This window comes from Gossypium arboreum, chromosome 13, assembly GCF_025698485.1.
Source record: "Gossypium arboreum isolate Shixiya-1 chromosome 13, ASM2569848v2, whole genome shotgun sequence".
NCBI classification, from domain to species: domain Eukaryota; kingdom Viridiplantae; phylum Streptophyta; class Magnoliopsida; order Malvales; family Malvaceae; genus Gossypium; species Gossypium arboreum.
In genome coordinates, this window is record NC_069082.1 from 31,480,901 (window position 1) to 31,501,739 (window position 20,839).

Sequence of the window (20,839 nt, forward strand, 5' to 3'; positions counted from 1 at the left end):
CATTCCCCCCTCTTCAAAACGACTTGTCCTCAAGTCGGAATCTGCATCAAAAGGGGATAAATCTGAAACATTGAAAGTAGCACTAACATTATAGTCACCTGGCAGATCAACTTTATAAGAATTGTCATTTATTCGTTCAAGAATTTGAAAAGGTCCGTCTCCGCGAGGTAGTAGCTTAGATTTACGTTGGACCAGAAAGCGTTCCTTGCGCAAGTGAACCCAAACCCAATCTCCGGGTTCAAAGACCATCCGTTTTTGGCCTTTGTTCGCATTTCACACATAGGACTCAGTCCTAGCCTCGATATTTGCTCTCACCTTTTGGTGTAAATATTTGACACAATCTGCCTTTTTCTTAGCATCTGCATGAACAAACTGATCAGTAGGCAAAGGCTATAAGTCTAAAGGTATCAAAGGGTTAAATCCATATACAATCTCTAAAGGTGGAAATTTTGTTGCGGAATGGACAGAACAATTATACGGAAACTCAATATGTGGAAGACAATCCTCCCACGACTTCAAATTTTTACACACGATGGCCCGGAGTAAAGTGGATAAGACTTGGATGACGACCTCCGTTTGGCCATCAGTTTAGGGATGGCAGGTAGTCAAAAATAGAAGTTTGGTTCCTAATTTCCCCCACAAGGATCTCTAAAAGTGACTTAAAAATTTAGCATCTCAATCCGATACAATGGTGCGAGGAATGCCATGGAGTCGTACTATGTCCCTGAAAAACAAGTTTGCAACATGAACAGCATCGTCAGTCTTAGTACAGGCAATAAAATGAGACATTTTTGAGAATCTATCAACAACTACAAAGATAGAGTCCTTCACCGTTTTTGTGCGCTGTAGTCCAAGAACAATGTCCATAGAAATGTCGACCCACGGCGCTTCAGGGATGGGCAGTGGCGTGTGTAAGCCATGGGGTTGAACCTTAGATTTAGCTTGCTTACATGCTATACACCTCTCACAGACCCGCTCCATGTCCTTTCACATCTGTGGCCAATAGAAGTGTTCGTGGAGAGTGGCAAGCGTCTTATTGACTCCGAAATGGCCCATAAGCCCGCCACTATGTGCCTCGTGCACTAGTAAGTCTCGAACAAATCCACAGGGAATGCATAATTTACCTTCCTTGAAAATGAAGCCCTCGTACCTATAAAAAGTGTCAAAAACACCGTTTTCGCAATTAACGTAGATCTCACCAAAATCAGAGTCATTAGCATAAGTATCTTTCAATAAAGCAAAACCTAGAATTTTGGAATCCAAATATGATAACAAGGTATACCTTCTCGAGAGCGCATCAGCCACTATATTATCTTTACCTTTCTTGTGCTTGATGACATATGGAAACGACTCAAGATATTCAACCCACTTCGCGTAGCGGCGGTTCAATTTATGTTGGCCTTTGATATGCTTCAAGGATTCATGATCGGAATGTATGACGAACTCTTTTGGCCACAAATAATGTTACCACGTCTCAAGTGCCCGTATGAGTGCGTACATCTCTTTGTCGTACACCGGATAGTTGAGTACGGCTCCGCTGAGTTTCTTGCTAAAATAAGCCACAGGTCGGCCCTCTTGTGTCAAAACAACACCAATTCCCACACCTGAGGCATCGCACTCGATCTCGAAAGTCTTCGCAAAATCTGGAAGAACAAGTAAAGGAGCGTTAGTTAAGCAATCTTTAATTTTATTAAATGAAGTTTATTGTTCATCACTCCAATAGAAAGAGGAATTCTTTTTTATGACGCTTGTAAGAGGAGCAGCAATAGTGCTAAAGTTTGGTACGAAGCATCGGTAAAAACTCGCAAGTCCATGAAAACTCCTAACTTGAGTGAAACTCGTAGGTCTTGGCCAATCTTGAATGGCCTTAATCTACTCTTGATCTACCTCGAGACCATTCGCGCTAACCACGAAAGCTAGAAAGACAACTTTATCAAAACAAAATGAACATTTTTTAGGTTAGCATATAATGTCTCTTTTCACAAAACTTCTAAATCAGATTTCAGATGTCTTATATACTCGTCAACGGATTTGCTATAGATCAATATATCGTCAAAATATACAACACAAAACTTACCGATAAATGACCTTAATACGTAATTCATTAACCTCATAAACGTGCTAGGCGTGTTGGTAAGACCAAAAGGCATAACCAACCACTCGTATAACCCGTATTTGGTCTTGAACGCCATTTTCCATTTATCGCCCTCTCGCATTCAGATTTGGTGGTAGTCACTTTTCAAGTCGATTTTTAAGAAAACCGTGGCTCCACTAAGTTCGTCTAACATGTCATCTAAGCGAGGAATGGGATGATGATATTTGATTGTAATTTTATTAACAGCTCGGCAATCAACGCACATCCGCCATGTCCCGTCTTTCTTCGGCACCAACAGAACAGGAACAGCGTAGGGGCTAAGGCTCTCGTGTATGTAGCCTTTTTCCATCAACTCTTGGATTTGCCATTGTAATTCTTTAGTTTCCTCCGGATTGGCTCGGTAGGCAGGTCGGTTTGGAATTACAGCTCCCAGCATAAAGTCTATTTGATGTTCGATCCCACGAAGTAGTGGGAGACCACTTGGGACTTCTTTCGGGAAAACGTCTATGAAACCCTGCAACAAAGAAAGAACAGGAGAGGGAAGGGTGTCGGGCAAATCATTTGTAGTAATCAAAGTTTCCTTGTACAGAAGTACAAGAACAGGTTGTCTCATCATCAAAGCCTTTCTCAAATCACTAGCTTTTGCAAAAACACTCATTTTCTCAATTTTCTTTTCTTTTTCTTCTTTTTCTTTGTTGTTTTTCTTTTCACTCTCTTTTGTTTTCTTTTTCTTATTTTTTTCTTCTTTTGTTTTTTTACAATCTTCATTTTCTTTCTTTCTCATTTGTTCGACAGAAACTTTTAATTTCATTTGGTCTTCGTACACTTGTTTGGGAGATAATGGTGCCAAGGTTACATTCTTTCTCATGAACTTGAAGGTATATCGATTAGTGTACCCGTCATGTAGCACCTGCCGATCAAATTGCCACGGGCGACCAAGAAGTAGATGCCCCGCATGCATCGGTACAACGTCGCAAAGTACTCCGTCCGTATACTTACCAATGGTGAATGAAACAAGTACTTGCTTTGTTACCTTAAGTTCTCCGCCGTCGTTGAGCTATTGAAGTTTGTAGGGGCTCGGATGCTTGGTAGTAAGCAAACAAAGTTTTTCGACCATCATGGTACTTGCTACATTGGTACAGCTGCCTCCATCGATAATGACGCTACAGACTTTGTCTCCGACTTGACAACGAGTATGAAATATATTTTCTCGTTGGAGATCATTTTCTGTGCCTTCGAGACTTAGACTTCACTTCACAACTAGTAATTCGCCTTCCATAGGCTGTTCTAAGTCCTCCTCGACTTTAGAAGTCGATTCGAATTCTTTCTCTTCTTCATCCTCTGTTTCAACTTCGCCATCAGCTCGCAACACCATGGTTCTTCGATTTGGACACTAACTGGCTATGTGTCCTCTTCCGAGACACTTGAAACATTTGATGTCCCAATTTCGATTGAGCGATGTTTCCGGTGCCTTGCCTTTGTTAATTTCAGTATTCGGTTTGTTGGTTTTCGGAGGGGCAGTGCATTCTTTTCCTCGAAAGGCTGGAAGGCCTTTACTCGAACTTTGGCCCTACTTTGAAGTGTTAGAAGTGGAGAATCCTCAACTTGGGCCTTTTCGCTTGAGTTGTTTTTCTACCTTGATAGCCATATGGACCATGTCAACCACTTTAAGGTAGTGTTGTAATTCCACTATGTTTGTTATATCTCGATTTAGACTGGCCAGGAATCGCACCATTATTGCTTCAGGATCTTCTTGAACATCCGCCTGAATCATCACAATTTCCATCTCTTTGTAGTAATATTCGACACTTTTGGACCCTTGTGTAAGATTTTAGAGTTTTTGGTGCAACTCTCGGTGGTAGTACGAAGGAATAAACCATCGCCTCAACACTGCCTTCATCTCGGTCTACGTAGAAATTGGACGTTCTCCATTTTTCCTCCGACTAGTGGTTAGTTGATCCCACCAGATCATGGTGTAGTCCAAAAATTCTATAGCTGCGAGTTTCACCTTTTTATTCTCAGAGTAATTGTGACAATCGAACACCAACTCTATCTTTTTTTCCCACTCAAGATAGGCCTCCGGATCCGATCTACCTTGGAACGGTGGAATGGACAGCTTGATGTTCTTGAGATCGTCATCTTCTCACCTTCGACCTCGTTGTTGTGGTTTCCTTTGATGAAAACTAGCAGTGGACTCTTGTTCACTCTCAAGATCACTAAGGTTGTTTGCTTCATCGTCTTAGACCCTTCGTCTTCCCCGATTCTGATTTGGCCTCTCCCGTCTTGGTCTAACCCCCTCGGGTGTTCTTTCACGTTGGCCATTCGTTTCAACTTGGAACAAACGGTCTTCGATGGGATTGAGCCTTCGATCTAGAAGTCGCTCCATTTCTCGTAATAAGGCTTGCATGTTTAAGTTGGGGACGTTGTGAACGGGTTGTCTTGCCGGACGATCTTCCATGTTGTGATCTGACTCTTGTGACATTAAAACTTTGTTAAAGTAAACATCACCACAAAACTTCACAATCTCTCGAAAAGGAAAAGAAGATGTTTCTCTCACACTTGTGTTTATACTCGAGATTAGGCTTTTACATCCACTCTTTTGCACTTAACACTCTCGTGCCTTTTACCTCTCTTAACCTTTTCTCGTGATTTCGTAAGCAGATTCGTTAAGGCTTAGTTCTTGGTCTAGGTGGTCGGTTCAAAAGGGGTAACAAGTGATTGATGTACTCGATTTAGGGTAGGCTGAAAGAGTAGGGAATTGGGTTAAAAGTGTGGCGTGTATATGATTAAGGATAGTAGAATAGAAGATGGATCGGGACTGAATTACAATAGAACAAGTTTTCACTTCAATTTTTTTTTCAAATTTTTTTCGAATTTTTTTGTACTATATCAGCAAACTAAAAACAATAGGAACACTTCTGTACGCGATTTTTTTTCTTCGACTGCGTAGATTTTTGTTTTTGTAGTAACAACAATAAACTAATCAAAATGAGAAAACTTCGGTATACGAAAATTTTTTTTCTATACTTTTTTTTTCCAGATCCTACTTACTTGCGTACACTTGGACTAGCTCGGGGATGATTTCATTGCACGAACTTCTCGTTTTAGTAGCTCTGATACCAGATGATACGATCTGCCTCGGGTGAGTTGAGTCGTATTAGTGATTGCCCGATTGTCGACAAGAAGTTACGTTAAGTTTAGTTAAGTTAAAGGAATGGCTGAAGAAGAAAGAGGGGTACGAACGAAATGGTAGGAATGAAATGGTATGAACGAAGGGATATAAACGAATTGGTCGGTTTAGGTTTGATTTGGTAAAGAAGAAATTGGTTTAAAAGAAATATGGATTGAACAAAAAGTGCAAACAAGAACCAATACTGATATGGTATCGACCCATTGTTTATAGGCCCTTTGAGTTCAGTTTAGGTTTGGTAAAGGAAACCTCGACCCATTATCTAACAAGATAGGAACCTCGGTATTGTTTGAACGTCACACTACGGGTAGTGATAAGTTCGGGTTCGATAAAGGAAACGGTTGACGCAGCTAGATCGCTAGGAAAGCCAATCGAATCTTTGAACGAAATGGAGAAAAAGTTGCCTCACAATTTTGGCAGCATAACATTAACAAAGAGTCAAAAGTTTTTAAACAAAGAAATGAACTAGCTATTTATAGCATTTAGAAGGCTAGCCGAATAGCCAACTTAAGCTAGATGAACAACCTTTGTTTTCAGCCTAATTAAGTTAGAAAATTCCAGAATATATTTAGGAAAATTCCTTGAAACTTTTCAGCCATGGAAAACGTCAATGGATAGCCTCTTCAAGCTTCTAGTATCTGAACAATTATGGAGAAGCTGAAATAAGCTGAATGGGTAAGCTTGAATTCGGCCAAGGGGGTGTACTTCATTAATTGGACAGCCTTGGTTAGCTGAAAAGTGTTGAGCTAATTAAAGGCAACTTGGAGCACCTCAATAGACCTTTAAGTATGAAACCGAATGTGAGCAGCCTCCCTTGTATGAACACATTAAACCGAACACCTATAGGTGTGAAAGGAATGTTCAACAAATGTGAAAACATTCAAATTGCTTTGGAGAGCTGATCAGACGGTTTGAAAAGAACAAACAATGAGTTGAGGTGGTCATTGCAATAACTGAACCATCATGCCTCTTGGAGAAGAGAAAACAAGACTATCTAGCTTTAATGTCATCCTACAATGTACGCACCTAAATTAATTAAGCTCATTAATTCAACTTAGACACATTAATTCCAGTAGCTCAAAGACACATTTAAATCATGTAATAAGCTAGGACAAATTAAAAACATCTGGAACTAAGACACATTAAATTAATTTGCACTAAATAACAAGAAAAAATTAGTCCTAATTTAGACACTTTAAATTGCTGTAGCATAACACATTAATTTCATGTTCTGATTTTTGGACAAATTAAATACTTTAATATTTTTTGAGCTAAAAGTAACGTGCAATTTATTTAATTAATTAAAAATGCAAAGCTGGAAAAATAAAAAGGAGCTCAATTGAGCTGAAACGAGATATAGGTGCATGAGCTAGTGATGAGCTGGGGGTAAGCTCGTGAGCTAAATCCGAGCTAGGTTTGAACTCGTAAGCTGGACTCGAGCTGGGGAGCTGGACATGAGCTGAATCTGAACTAGTAGCAAGTTGCAAGGTGAACTAAAAGAGTTAAGATAAGCTTCCTCGCTGCGGCTGGGCTGAGTTTCATCCCAAATTCGAGCTACAAGAGCTGAAATAGAATCTTTGAAAGCCTTAGCTCGAGCTCGGGTGATAGGGCCTTGTAGTAGCGTCTAATGATCTTTACTCAAACTAGCTGAACCGTTGGGCGCACTCGCATCACATCCTATAATGAAACCTTGCATGTGGAATCACATGGTATTAAATGCAAATTAAATAAGGAAAACTCAGCATCATTTTGGCATAGGCGCTTGGGTCATATCTCAAAAGTTAGAGTTGAATGCCTTGTGTCTGATGGTATTTTAGAGTCCCTTGATTTCATAGACTTTGATGTCTGTGTTGATTGCATTAAGGAAAAACAGACCAAAACCATGAGATTGGGTGCAAACAGATCTTCAGACGTCTTAGAATTAATTCATACAGATATCTGTGGGCCATTCCCTACGGCATCCTGGAATGGTCAACAATATTTCATAAGATTCATAGACGATTACTCATGTTATGGGTACCTATATCTCATTCATGAGAAATCTCAGTCTTTGGACGTGTTCAAAACTTATAAAGCTGAAGTTGAGAATCAACTCAACAAAAGGATTAAAAATGTCAAATCTAATCGTGGTGGTGAGTACTACGGTAGATATGATGGCTCAGGTGAACAATATCCAGGACCTTTGAAAATTTCCTAGAAGAATGCGGTATTGTCCCATAGTACACCATGCCAGGACCATCTAGTATGAATGGTGTAGCTGAAAGACGAAATAAAACTCTTAAAGATATGGTAATGAGCATGATTGCTCATTCTACCTTACTTGAGTCCGTCTGAGGAGAAGCATTAAAGACAACAGCTTACATTCTGAATAAAATACCTAATAAAGTAGTTACAAAAACACCTTATGAGCTTTGGACAGCTAAAAAACCTAGTTGAAAGTACTTTCACATTTGGGGATGTCCAACTGAGGCAAGGCCTTATAGGCTACATGAAAAGAAATTGGACTCTAAAACAGTAAGCAGCTACTTTATTGGTTATTCTAAGCAGTCAAGGGGCTATAAATTTTATGATCCCATAATAAGGAATATTTTTGAGACGGGAACTGCAACATTTTTTGAGGATGTTGAGTTTGAGGGGAGAAATAAGGTTAGAGACATTGATTTTGAGGAGGAATTGGATTCTAACTCAATTCCTACTATCACTTTTGACAATGTTCAGGTTCTTATACCTATCATTGATCAAGAAGTGAATCCAGAACCTCTACAAGACAATGTTGAACAACTCCCCATTCAAAATGAGGTAATTATTCCAGAAGAACAAACTCAACAACCTCAAGAACAAGTGCCACTAAGGAGGTCCACAAGAGAAAGGAGAAATGCTATTCCAGATGATTATATTGTATTTCTCCAAGAACATAAGGATGATAATGGAATGATGGAAGATAATCCAATCAACTTTCATCAATCCATGAAAAGTTCTAATTCTCAAAAATAGATTGATATCATGAAAGATGAGTATAAATCTATGCAAGACAATAAAGTTTGGGAACTTGTCCCATTACCTGAAGGTGCAAAACCAATTGGTTGTAAATGGATATTTAAAACCAAAAGGGATGCAAATGATAATGTGGAGAGGTATAAGGCGCGTCTTGTAGCTAAAGGATATACTCAGCAAGAATGTATTGATTTTACAGAAACTTTCTCTCCAGTTTCATCGAAAGACTCCTTCAGGATAATCATGGCACTTGTTGCTCATTTTGATCTTGAGTTACATCAGATGGATGTTAAGACTGCATTTCTTAATGGCGACATTGAAGAAACAATTAATATAGTGCAACTAAAAAATTTTGAGTCAAAAGACTCAAAGAATATGGTTTGCAAATTGACAAAATCCATCTATGGTCTCAAACAAGCTTTCCGTTAATGGTACCACAAGTTTCATCAAATAATTGTTTCGTTTGGTTTTAAGATGAATATTGTTGATGATTGTGTGTATCACAAATTCAATGGGAGTAAGTACATATTTTTGGTTCTATATGTTGATGACATTTTGCTTGCCATTAATGATATAGGCTTATTGCACGAATCCAAAAGGTTTTTATCCAAGCATTTTGAGATGAAAGATCTTGGGGATGCCTCTTTTGTTTTAGGAATTCAGATACATCGAGATCGATCTCGAGGTATTCTTGGATTATCACAAAAGAGCTATATTGATAAAATACTCAAAAGGTTTGACATGCAGAGTTGTAGACCAGGTGACAACCCTGTCGCTAAAGGAGACAAATTTAATCTTACTCAATGCCCTAAAAGTAACCTTGAAATTCAACAAATGCAAACGATTCCCTATGCATCAGCTGTTGGGAGTTTAATGTATGTTCAAGTATGTACGCATCCGGACATTGCGTACATTGTTGGGATGTTAGGCAGATATTTAAGCAACCTAGTATAGACCATTGGATAGCAACCAAAAGGGTTATGAGATATCTTCAGAGAACAAAAGATTACATGCTTACTTATAAGAGACCAGATCTTTTGGAGGTCGTAGGGTATTCTGATTTTGATTTCACTTGATGCCAAGATAGTAGGAAATCTACATAAAGTTATATTTACCTGTTAGCCGGAGGAGCTATATCTTGAAAAAGTTTCAAACAGACACTTGTAGCTTCGTCCACTATGGCAACAGAGTTTGTAACATGCTATGAGGTATCAAACCATGGAATATGGTTGCAGAACTTTGTTACAGGGCTACGTATTTTGCTTAAAGGTTCCTCCAGCACATTTGAATCCTGAATTCTTATAATATAGGTGCTTTGGGAGACAGTGGAATTTTGTGGCCTGGAAAAGTTGGTTATATAATTTGCTCTAAAGTAATGGTTGCAAGCTACTATTTAACGAATTTATTGTTTCTTTGAGTTATATTAAAGATAATTTTTAGCATTTCATTTCTTCTCAATTATATGTAATGATATGTAGAGATAGGATTTTTAGTTACCTTTGATGTCACAATTGTTGTCTTCAACAGATACGAGGTTTATCAATATAATACTAATGCACTCAATAAAATATTTCAAAACCATGCTTGCTTTGCTGACCAATTTCGATTGAACAATCAAGAGTTTCAGAGCAACATTATGAATGCAATTGTTGAAATTTACCGGAGATTAGAAAGCGATCTGAAGTTGGCAAAGACTCGTCAAACAGTGGAGGATCAAGCAAAGATAAAGATATTGCGAGAAACTATTCGAGAAGCCAATCTGAAGTTGGCCAGGTTAAAGAAGAAATAACAGCTAGAGTAATTGCTGCTTCTCATTATTTCATTCAAGTAAAAGCAGTCTAACAATCTTTTAGTGATTAATTGGAATGTTGATGAACTGATATTAATGTATGCTTTTGTGTGATGGTTTGTGTTTGAATAAAGAGAATGTTAAAGAACTCATGTGGTTTGATACTCTTGGTATTTTAAAATTGTTTTGTGTGGAACTGCAATCTTGTTTTTTGTATTTTTCACGTCAGTTTTACTGTCCATATTTGAGGTTAAAATTTTAATGCTTTACTAATAGACCATATTATTGTTAAAATTTTTGATAAATGTATGGCTTGGTTGTTTAAACCGGGTTAGACAAGGCTAGATTATTCAGTCAAATCAAGAATCGACTAATATATCAATTTAAAAAGACATTGTTTTGAGCCTAGATTTTTTCCCTAAATTTCTTTGCCTAAATCAGAAAAGGAAAATAAAAGTTCAAGCTTATTTACTAAACTAGTTAGCCCAAATCTAAGAAATAAAAAAAAAATAATAAATGAGCCCAAGACTCAACCCAATCCAAACCAAAAAAGTGAAGAAAAAGTTAAACCTAAAGTTTGTTCATGTATTAAATTTTTTAATCAAATTTGTAATGAATAAATGATGTTTATGCATTATTGTTATTTAAATGTATATAGTTTTTTAATTAATTATTTTTAGAATTTTTATTTTAAAATATTGAATTGATCTAATCAGTTTAACCATTAGTCCAATACTAAACACCAATATCCATGGTTGCATGGTGGCGAATCGAAGGACATGGAGCAATCAAGTAATGATGGAAGGTAGTGGCAAAAAGTGAGAAAACAGTAGCAAAAACAACAAATCAATCAAAAATTGCAAATGGAATAAAAACAAACATAAACAAATATGTATCTATAACTTCGACTTTGGTCGATTATCTCCCTAAGTACATGTAATGAAACTAAAAAAGCTCGATCTTTATATATGTTTGGATGTAAAATATAATTCTCAAGCTATTTATTAGTTCTAACCTTTTGCTTTTTAGTTTAGAAGAAAATTAAATTATTTATTTTGCTAATGATATTTTACCACATTAAATATACATTGCAGTTTAAAAATAATAAAGTAGGTTATATATTATTCTTATAATATTCATATTAAGAATGTTATTAAAGTATATATTATTTTATTAATTTTTTAAATAAAATTATGTTAAAATATGATTAAATTATTTATTATTAAATTATATTTAATAATAATCTTATTAAAATTTAAAACAATAATAAACATTAACTTAAAAAATTCTTTTAATGGTACTTTGGTCATTTAAATTTTTTCCTTATGCTATTACAATATCTATTCCATTCAACCAAACAGAAGAATATTATTACAGCTCTATTACATTCAATTCAACCAAACAACTAAATTATTGATTATAACTGTATTCCATTATAGTCCTATTCCATTCCCTCCAACCAAACGTGCGTTAAGATTTTCCCATTTCTTGCTTTTTTTATATTTTTATTTTTATTAACAAATCTAACCTTTTGTTTATTTTTTCAATTTTAATTTGGGTCATCAAATAGTCGGATCAACCAATTATTTTGTTTAATTGATTGAATCAAAATATCAATTTAAAATTTTCAACCATAACTATGATGTGATTGAAAATTTGTATGCGATGAAAATTAAAAGCATAATAATAAATTTAGCTCTTAACATTTACCTATATTATTATTTTGTTTTTATATTTTTATCACTTTAACTTTTGACCTTTGAAGTTTAGTCAAATTGTTTTGTTTTGGAAAGAAAAAGTTACTAAACTAATAAAATCTTAATAGCAATAAAGTGACAACTTGCATAATAATTCACGTGTATTTCTTTCTTGATATAAACAAATTTTTATAAAATACACGTGAATTGTAACATGAATTATCACATTAATACTATTAAAATTTTGATAGTTAAGTAAACTTTCCATCTAATAAAATGCAATATAACTAAGATTTAAAGATTGAGAAACAAAATAAGAAAAATAAGGTTAGGTAAAGCAGGCTGTGAGTGGAAAAAAATATCTAAGGAAGCTAATGTATCAATAAACTAGATGTATGAATTACAGAGCTATATAGATTCACAATATAACTACCTAAAAATTGGAACCCACCTTCCAAATCATGTAGGGTAAAGATGTTTTTTCCCTTCTCAACCATTGCCTCAAATTTCTGACATAATCATGCATATGAGAAGAGAAATATATATGTGAAAGTTCATGATGAGAGCCTTTTCAGTTACGGAGAAGTCATGATTGATTAAATAACATCAGATCAGAGCAAACATCCTGTAATATAAGCCATAGATTTTCCAAAGGATTTTTTTGTTTTCGGCAAGGAGAGGGCGGGTTGAGAGTATTTTTCAATGTCATTTTCCTTGACAACAATTGTGACAGGAGCGACACCAGTGCCAATGCCATGTGCAGCATTGCCATTGCCGTTGACAACAAGGAAAACAAGAGCAACAGTTTCCGCAGCAAGATAATTTCGAGGGTGTTGAAGATGACAAGGGCTCTTGTTCTTCTTCTCGTCCTTGTCTTTGTTGCTGTTGCTGTTGCTCCCTTTTTTCTTCCATGGAAACAACATTTCTGCCATCTTCAAGGCTGCAATGATCCAATAAATTAAGTTGCAACACCTACAATGTAACTGCATATGACATGCATGAGCACATATGGTATGCACTATGCAGCAAGCAATAACTGCATAAAAAGCTACAAATTTCTATATTTTTATACATACATACAAGTTGGCATGTCGAATATCAGGTTCACATTAACAACTACATAGATCCCAGGGAAAGGAATTAAGGCATCTATCTTGTTTTGCATGGAGAAAAAGCTACAAATTCTCATTCCACAAGGCATATATATAATATAACAAGTGAAGCACATGATTGTCAAAAGTAGGATTATTGGTGAAAGAGAATGGTGTTAACTTACACTGGAAAGGCAAAGGAATTTACACTGGTTCCAACATTGGAATGGGTGGGTGAGGTCCAGAATCTCGGTGGATATGTTGGCTTTTCCTCATTTGGTTCTTCAGCACTTGGGTCTGTTTTATCCTTTGCACCATCATCTGATATCAAAGTTCCCTCACTCTTTTCAAATTCAACACTCTTTTTGTCAGTGGATGGGCTTAACGCGAATAACTCCTCATCTGATTGGGAAAATTCTCCGGATTTTGAGTTCAGAAAATGCTCTCTGGAGAAACTGTTGTTCTCTACTTGAATGCTAAATAATGACTCATTAGAAGCAATACTCCAATCTGCAGGTGTTAAGGAATTTCTTCTTTTGAAGACCGAAGAGGAAATCCTATAAGGATCATATCCTCCCTCTTGGTCCATCATTTGGAGTGGAGGGGATATTGTCACTGTTGGTCCATGTAGAAAACTAGGAACTCGAGATGTAGATGTTGCAGTAGCAGAGACATGATGTTCATCATCACGTTTAGAAGAAGAAGTGAAAGCTATGCCTGATCTGGAATCTGATAACTTTTTATTAGCTTGAAACTGATCATCTGTAGATGAAGTGGATGAGGATGAAGAGGACAGTCTCTGCTGTTTGGCTGAGACGACTTTACTACTTTCGGTTCCATTGAATACATCCTGGTTGAAGTAAAAAAGATCACTTGCAACACCAAGTTCTATATGTTCTTGTGAATGATCACTGGTTCCAGTACTCGTCCCACTCGAATGTGTATAACTTTGGTTTCCAACAAGTTCCGGATGCATCAATGAATGCTTACTGATTCCATTCCCATCACTTTCCTCTGTGCCTGTTTCTGAACACTTACTGGCTCCCTTCCCACGGCCAATGTCCATAACTTAAAAAAAGGAACTAGGTGAAATCCAAATTAGGTCGCCATTTCCATGAAGAGTTAAGAGGTTGACATTGCCTAGGAACATAAACCCCTTTTAATACTAAATTCATCCATATCCATACATGAATGAAGCAGGGATAAATGGCAAAAATTGAAGGAATCTGTAAGGAAAAACATATATATATATATATATATATATATATATATATCCTAAGCAAATGCAGTTCATCATGTCTTGACATTTTACCAAACAGCATGTTTTGCAACATTAATTCAGGAAAGCTAATGAATACATTCTTCAAATTTCAACTTTTAACATCTTTCTTGAGGACGTTGGGGAAAACACCGCATGCTGTTCTATGTGGATGAAGCAATTATTTTCTAAAATCATATATCTGATAAAGAATAAGATATTGAAGAAATTTTGCAATCAAGTTTGAAATTTGTTAAAGGTCAGACCCTCAACACCTTCAGCGTTGACCTTTAATGGGGGGTTTTGTTTCTCAACTCAAGTTTTTAAAACAAAACAAGCATGCATGCCTGAGAAAGTGAACCATTCGTAATTGCGCATGATCATAGATGAACTCACCAATAACATATAAGGCATTTATGGGTGGAAATGTTAAATAAAGTACGAGTTTGAGTCCAATAATGTATAAAACTTGGGTTTAAGTCTATTTATACGCATTTGTGCATGACTCTTCTTCTCAAATAACTTAGCAAAACAAGCGTGCATGCTTGAGAAAGTGAACCATAAGTAATTGCGCATGATAATAGATGAACCCAATAATATATAAAACTTGGGTGGAAATGCTAAATAAAGCACTAGTTTGAGTCTAATAATGTACAAAACTTGAGTTTAAGTATATTTATACGCAATTGTGTATGCCTTTTCTTCTCAAATAACTTTAACAATCCCCCTCACCAAAGCAACATGTTCTGAGGGTTAGACCCTCAAACAAAAACCTTGAATTTTGATAACGTTTTTCTTCGCTAATTCATCGAACAAACAAATTTGTCTCTGCATTACTTAAAAAAACAAAAAGTTCAACTCTAAATCATCGACACCATTTTCATCACAAAGATAAGCTACAATTATCAAATCATTCAACCAATAATCTTCAAAACAGAAAATTTTAAAAAATTAAAGAAAAATCATTGAGAAAGAGAAAAAAGCTTAATTTGGAACATTAAGCACCTGCTGAAATCAAACTCGTCGGAGGCAGCCTCCGACCCTCAACTGTCTTTCTGCGTTCAACAAGTATTTAAAATTCGCATTTACATATTAAATAAAAAATTTAAAAAATCAGACATTAAAAAAATACAAAAACTTTGAACAGGTATTTGACAAGCAAAATATCAACAATTTTTTTTTTTTGAGTAATGATTTGTAAGTAAATGTTGTAAAAATAATTAATTAAAATTAAAATTAAAAAAAAAGAAAAGAAAATTGTAGGAGACAGATTGTAGTTGAACGGAGTAGCGCTTTTTTCTGAATTTCTGTTTTATTTTGTATTTTGTAACTAATTTCACCATATCTGTGTTTGGCGCCATCTTTTATCATTAATTTTTGGGTAAATTCCATTAGTACTCACTCAACTATGTTTTTTTTTGTCAACCCGATTATGAAAAGTTACAAAATAGTCACTTAACTATTCAATTTTGTCTTTTTTAGTCACTCAATTATGTTGGATTTTTGGATGTTTCTATTTTTACGTTAGCCAACTCATGACCCTAAAAAACAAAATTGAATAGTTGTGTGGTCATTTTTTAACTTTTCATATTTAGGTGACCAAAAAAGAAATATACTAATAATTGGGTAACTATTTGTAACTCTTTATAGTGGAGTGACCAAAAAAGAAAAAAAAACTATAGTTGGGTGACCTTAACTGTAGTTTACCCTTAATATATTTTATTAATATTGTGTTTGATACTGTTTGGTTTTAATATTCAGTTTGGTATCTGATTTTTTTTTTTTTTTTTGGTTTTAATTTGGCACCTAAGTTTAGCTTCAATTGGTACTAAGCCTTTTTCTTCTTTCCCATTTAAGTACTTTTTTTTTACTAGAGCACAAATGTCAAATATTCATTAGGCCACATGATGTCGATCGGTCTAAGTACCAAATTAATCATTGAGGTCAAAATTGAGTATGAAATTAAGACAAAAAAATCAATTACGAAAATTGTGTAACATCCCGATACCCGAGTCGATCACCGGATTCAAGCTATAAGGTGCAACATTCGTTGTCGAAGCAACTACAATCAAATTACATTCGATTTAAAACAATTTAACATTCAAGTATAAGTAAAACATGTGCATAATACGATACATAATCATTTTTGGGAATTATACGAGCTTACAAAAACTCTATTGCTACCCGAGGTCAAATTAGGACCAAATTGTAAATTCATAATGTCAGGTTGACATCACAACTTCAGGAGTTCCTCGTCACGACGCAACATACTGACTTGGCTTGTCGGGACATTGAGAGTACGTTGTCATGACGTAACTCTCTGTTTAGTCTCTTCTCTCGCGACGTTGAGAGGACCTTATTGCTACGTGATTGACTATTTAAACACTTCAATATCTATAAATTCTAATAACATACCAATTGTATTTATGCCAAAACATACCAAAATGGTAAACCAAGTTAACTTTTAACAACAATTGTTCAAAATGATCATTTGAGATACAAAACTGGTTCAAATCTTAGGTGCATGTCATATACTAAACGAAAGAGAACTTTACAAATATTGTTTAGTCGGGGATTGCCTCTTGGATGCTGGAATTACTTATAGGGACTTTAAGATGTACCTATATCTACGCACAAAGAAAACAAACAAGATGTTGAGTGATAAAGCTTAGTGGTATTTTCATATTCAAGTTAATGCAATAAAAGCTTATATCAATTGTATACATCCAATACAAATTCTATTATCACCTAATTCATATACCATTCATACAAATTCTTATTCAATACAGAAACCAAAAAATGCTACTAAGAATACATTTACATATTATAAATCAAACCATGCATAACTCAATTAACCAATCTAATATGCATATCATTTTTACATTCTAATGTCAATAGAGTTCACAATCATATTCAATACCATAACAATATAGATATAAATCATTTTCAAATTGAATTGTTTAATTCGTGAAATTCTGTTTTGGCCTCTCGGGCTCATATTTTAACACACCCAAAGTCTCTACAATATGAAAGCAGTGAAAAATTGAGATTTTGTCCTCAATAAAGTGAAATAAAGAGAAAAAAAAAAGGAAATAAAAGTGATAAAAAGGGGAGAAGTTGAGTTATATCAATTAAAAAAATTCTTAATTAAGAAGTACATTATGATGTATTGATTCAAGTAAGGAATAAATCATAAATGTGAGAAAATTTTTGTGGCCCAAGAGTAAATACTCAAAATTTGAAGGGTTAAAGTGTAAATATAAAAAATGTGAATGGCGAATAGTGTAAATATTTTAAGGGTGGAAGGATAAAGAAACTAAGGAAAATGGATGAATTAGGACCAAACTGAATAAATAGAAAAAAGTATGAGGGGTCAAATCACAATTTTACTAAAATAAGTGATGATTCAATGGAGGAATTTTGAAGGATCATAAGGGGCAGAATGGTCATTAGCAAGAAAGATAATTTTGAAGAGTAATGTAATTTTGGTGATATTTTTAATTACTTAATTAGATAAATGTTATTTAATTAATATTTTAATTATATTTTTAGTAATATTTTATTATTAAATGATTAATATAAAATGAAGGAAATCGTCCTTTTTCCATGCTTTCAATGTGAGTGGGAAAGGAAAAAGAGAGAATTTTGCTTTCATCACAAATTGTTTTTTCCAACAAAAATCCATCATTTTCACCTAGAAACCAAAAGAATTTTCATAGCCACCAAGAGAGAAAAATGATAAGGAGGACATGAGGAGCTAGAAATATCAAGTTAGATTCAAGAAAATAGAAGTTGGAAGAGAGAAAGTCATGTTAAAGTTTGGTTTCAAGAGAACAATGTATGGATGTTAAGCTTAAATGTTGTTTTTGAGTTTAGTAGTAATAGAGAAATATAGAAATGATATTAAATTCAAGATTTCTTAGGGAAAGTATTATGTTTTTGACATGTTGATGAAGGAAGAAGTGAGAAAGTGAATCAAATGATAAAGAAAAGAGAATAACAAGTGATTTTGGATAGAAAAGAAGTAAGTACCCATGAACTTTCTTGATATTTAAGGATTATAATGTGAACTTAGTGTATTAGAGTTGTGTGACCCAAATCCTTGTTAAAGATAATATAGTGGTAAAGCTATGGATCTATGTACGAACCATGCATCACAAGTAGAATCCATATAGAACTACACTTTTTCTAATTGACATTAATTAGAATAAGGTTTTTCAACCTTTAAATAAATGTAGTTGAAACTCCTCTTGTATCATTAAGTTTTCAACACTAGTGAATTTCTCCTCCTCTGCTCGTGGGTTTTTCCCGAAAGGGTTTCCACATAAAATTTGTGTATGTGTTTTTTTTTTACTTTTTTTCTTTGCAGTCGTTCTATATTATCATTATCGGCGTTAGTTTTAACATAGTGAGATATTAGTAAGTTAGTGGAACAAGATGTGAAATGATTTAACATAAGAAATAGGAAATTATAATAGAAATATATATAATAGATGTCCTATGTAATAGTGAAAAATACACAAAGTATTGAATAAGTGAAACTATGAAAAATACGAGGAAACCAGGATTAAATTAAAAGGCTTAAAAACTATATGTGGTAGAAATAATATAAGTGAAATACATAGAAATTGGGTGTGTAAAATAAGATATTGGGATTAATCATGTGAATTACATGAAATAAGAAAGAAAATTTATTTACTATGATTAAATAGTGAATAAAAGACTTTTATGTTAAGAGGTGACTAAATTGAAAAGTTATAAAATTTACAAGAAAATATTGATAAATAAAGAATATGTTGAAAAATAAAAGAATATATGAATATTGTATTCCAAACTACAATTATTTTCTAAGTTGTGAAAATTAGAGGCTATATCGTGAATTTGGAAAAATTTATGTTAGAAACAAGAAAAGTGAAGTGCATATCGTAATATGTAAAAATAGTTATTGTGGTGAATTATGGAAATATTAAATAGTATTCAGATATGTTATATGTGTTATTGAAAGGGAAAGATATTGTTACATGAAATGTTGTAATGATGACTAAATTATAAAGTATGTAAAAGTGTTATGTGAAATGTATAATAATAATTGTTAGTGAGTTATGAAAGATTATTAAATATGAAGACAAGTTACATGTGTTATTGAGAGTGGAAGACATAATTATACTAAATATTGTTACAATGATTAAATTGTGAAAAAGCGTAAATGTGATATGAGTGCATTATATGATTTGCCTAAGTAAAGGAGATAAAAAACTATTGGGATATAAATGGCATGCCATTAAGGAAATTTTAGCGCGCTTATTGTCTTACGCTTTAGCGTTTAGTATTTCGCACTTCAATGCTTATCATTTTGCGCTTCGGTGGCTACAATTTTTGCACTATGGTGCCTACTGTTCTATTATTGCATTTTAGTGCACCTCTGTATTAGTGCCGTATATCCTAAGTATTCTGTTTAGTCTACTGGGCCTCTGTTAAAAAAGCAAATAATTTTCATTATAAACAAAAGTATAATAACTGATTGATGATTGAAATATTGAATCCAAAAAGTGAAAATATAAGTAAATCGAATATGTCTAAGGGAATATGAGGACGATAAAGAAGGGAAGATAAATGTGTAAAAGTATTTTGTAAAAGAAAAGATAAATTTTTATGAAAAAATTATGGAAATTTATACCAAATGTTGAAATATGATGCGTGTATTAAAAGAGTAGGAAGTTCTTATGGGTTGAATTGAGGACTTAAGAACTAAATTGTGAAATAAGTAAAAAGTGACAAATAAATATGATAATAAGAAATTGAGATGTAATAGGATACGTAAACAAAGAAATGAAGTATTAAGAATTAATGAATTTAATAGATTTTGAATATCATGGGTATTTACTAAGTCTTCACAGACTTAACGCATTTATTATTAACACGTAGGTACAACGATTTTTGAAGAGTCACAGTTGAGGTCGTGGACATCCATCTCATCACATCTCCAAGTGCCAAGATAGTATGGTTTATATTTTGGAATAAAATAACATGTACTTAGGAAATCAAGTGTGTTCCAAGTAATAGGGACTAAAATATAAGTTATGAAAACTTTACTTATTTTGGTGTCTAATGAGCAACTTTAGTGATATTTGAATTGAATTATTAAAATCTAAATGCATGCATGCATCGATGGTTGAATACTTGTTAAATGAGGTTGATTTAGGACTGTTTTGAATTGGTTTTAAACTTTGAAATGGTTTGAAAATAGTGCAAGGAGTTTTTAGAAAGTTTTTCAAGTGTTTTTGTAATATCCCGAAATAGGGCCTAAACGGAACAGTGGTTGCGAAACCACAAATTCGAGGTATAAAAATTTGTTTTATTATTATTTTGAGGTTCATGATATGATTGCATGATTGTGTGAAAATTTCGTGATGAAATTCTATGCATAAAGTGCTTAAGTTGAGATTAGGGACTAAATCGAATAATTTGCAAAACTTGCATTCTAGAAGTTTTTAGTATGAAATTGCTTTGGAATATTAATTAGGAGGGTTTAAATAACAATTTTACCAATTTCTAAGTTCATGGACAAAATAGGACATGGATGGAATTCTTGAAAGTTTAATAAGGAAGGGCATTTTGGTCATTTGGATATTAAATGAAATAAAAAGGGAAAAATAACACAAAATTCATCTTCTTCTTCATTAGCACGAAATTTCAAGGGTTCTCCATAGCTAGGGTTTTTTTCA

General features: G+C 34.1%; 2 protein-coding genes across 2 annotated transcripts; both read right to left on the reverse strand.

The window, feature by feature from the left end:
* Positions 1 to 987: 987 nt before the first annotated feature.
* On the reverse strand, positions 988 to 2,192 carry LOC128286797 (uncharacterized). Its single transcript, XM_053024516.1, has 3 exons — positions 2,078 to 2,192; positions 1,531 to 1,643; positions 988 to 1,410 (listed from the first exon to the last, which is right to left on the reverse strand). Exons 1-3 carry the CDS (start codon positions 2,190 to 2,192, stop codon positions 988 to 990), a joined length of 651 nt encoding a protein of 216 aa, XP_052880476.1.
* A 9,927-nt stretch (positions 2,193 to 12,119) lies between these two features.
* LOC128286917 (uncharacterized) lies at positions 12,120 to 15,279 on the reverse strand. Its single transcript, XM_053024728.1, has 3 exons — positions 15,120 to 15,279; positions 13,042 to 13,996; positions 12,120 to 12,705 (listed from the first exon to the last, which is right to left on the reverse strand). Exons 2-3 carry the CDS (start codon positions 13,920 to 13,922, stop codon positions 12,471 to 12,473), a joined length of 1,116 nt encoding a protein of 371 aa, XP_052880688.1. The 5' UTR covers positions 13,923 to 13,996; positions 15,120 to 15,279; the 3' UTR covers positions 12,120 to 12,470.
* Positions 15,280 to 20,839: the final 5,560 nt, after the last annotated feature.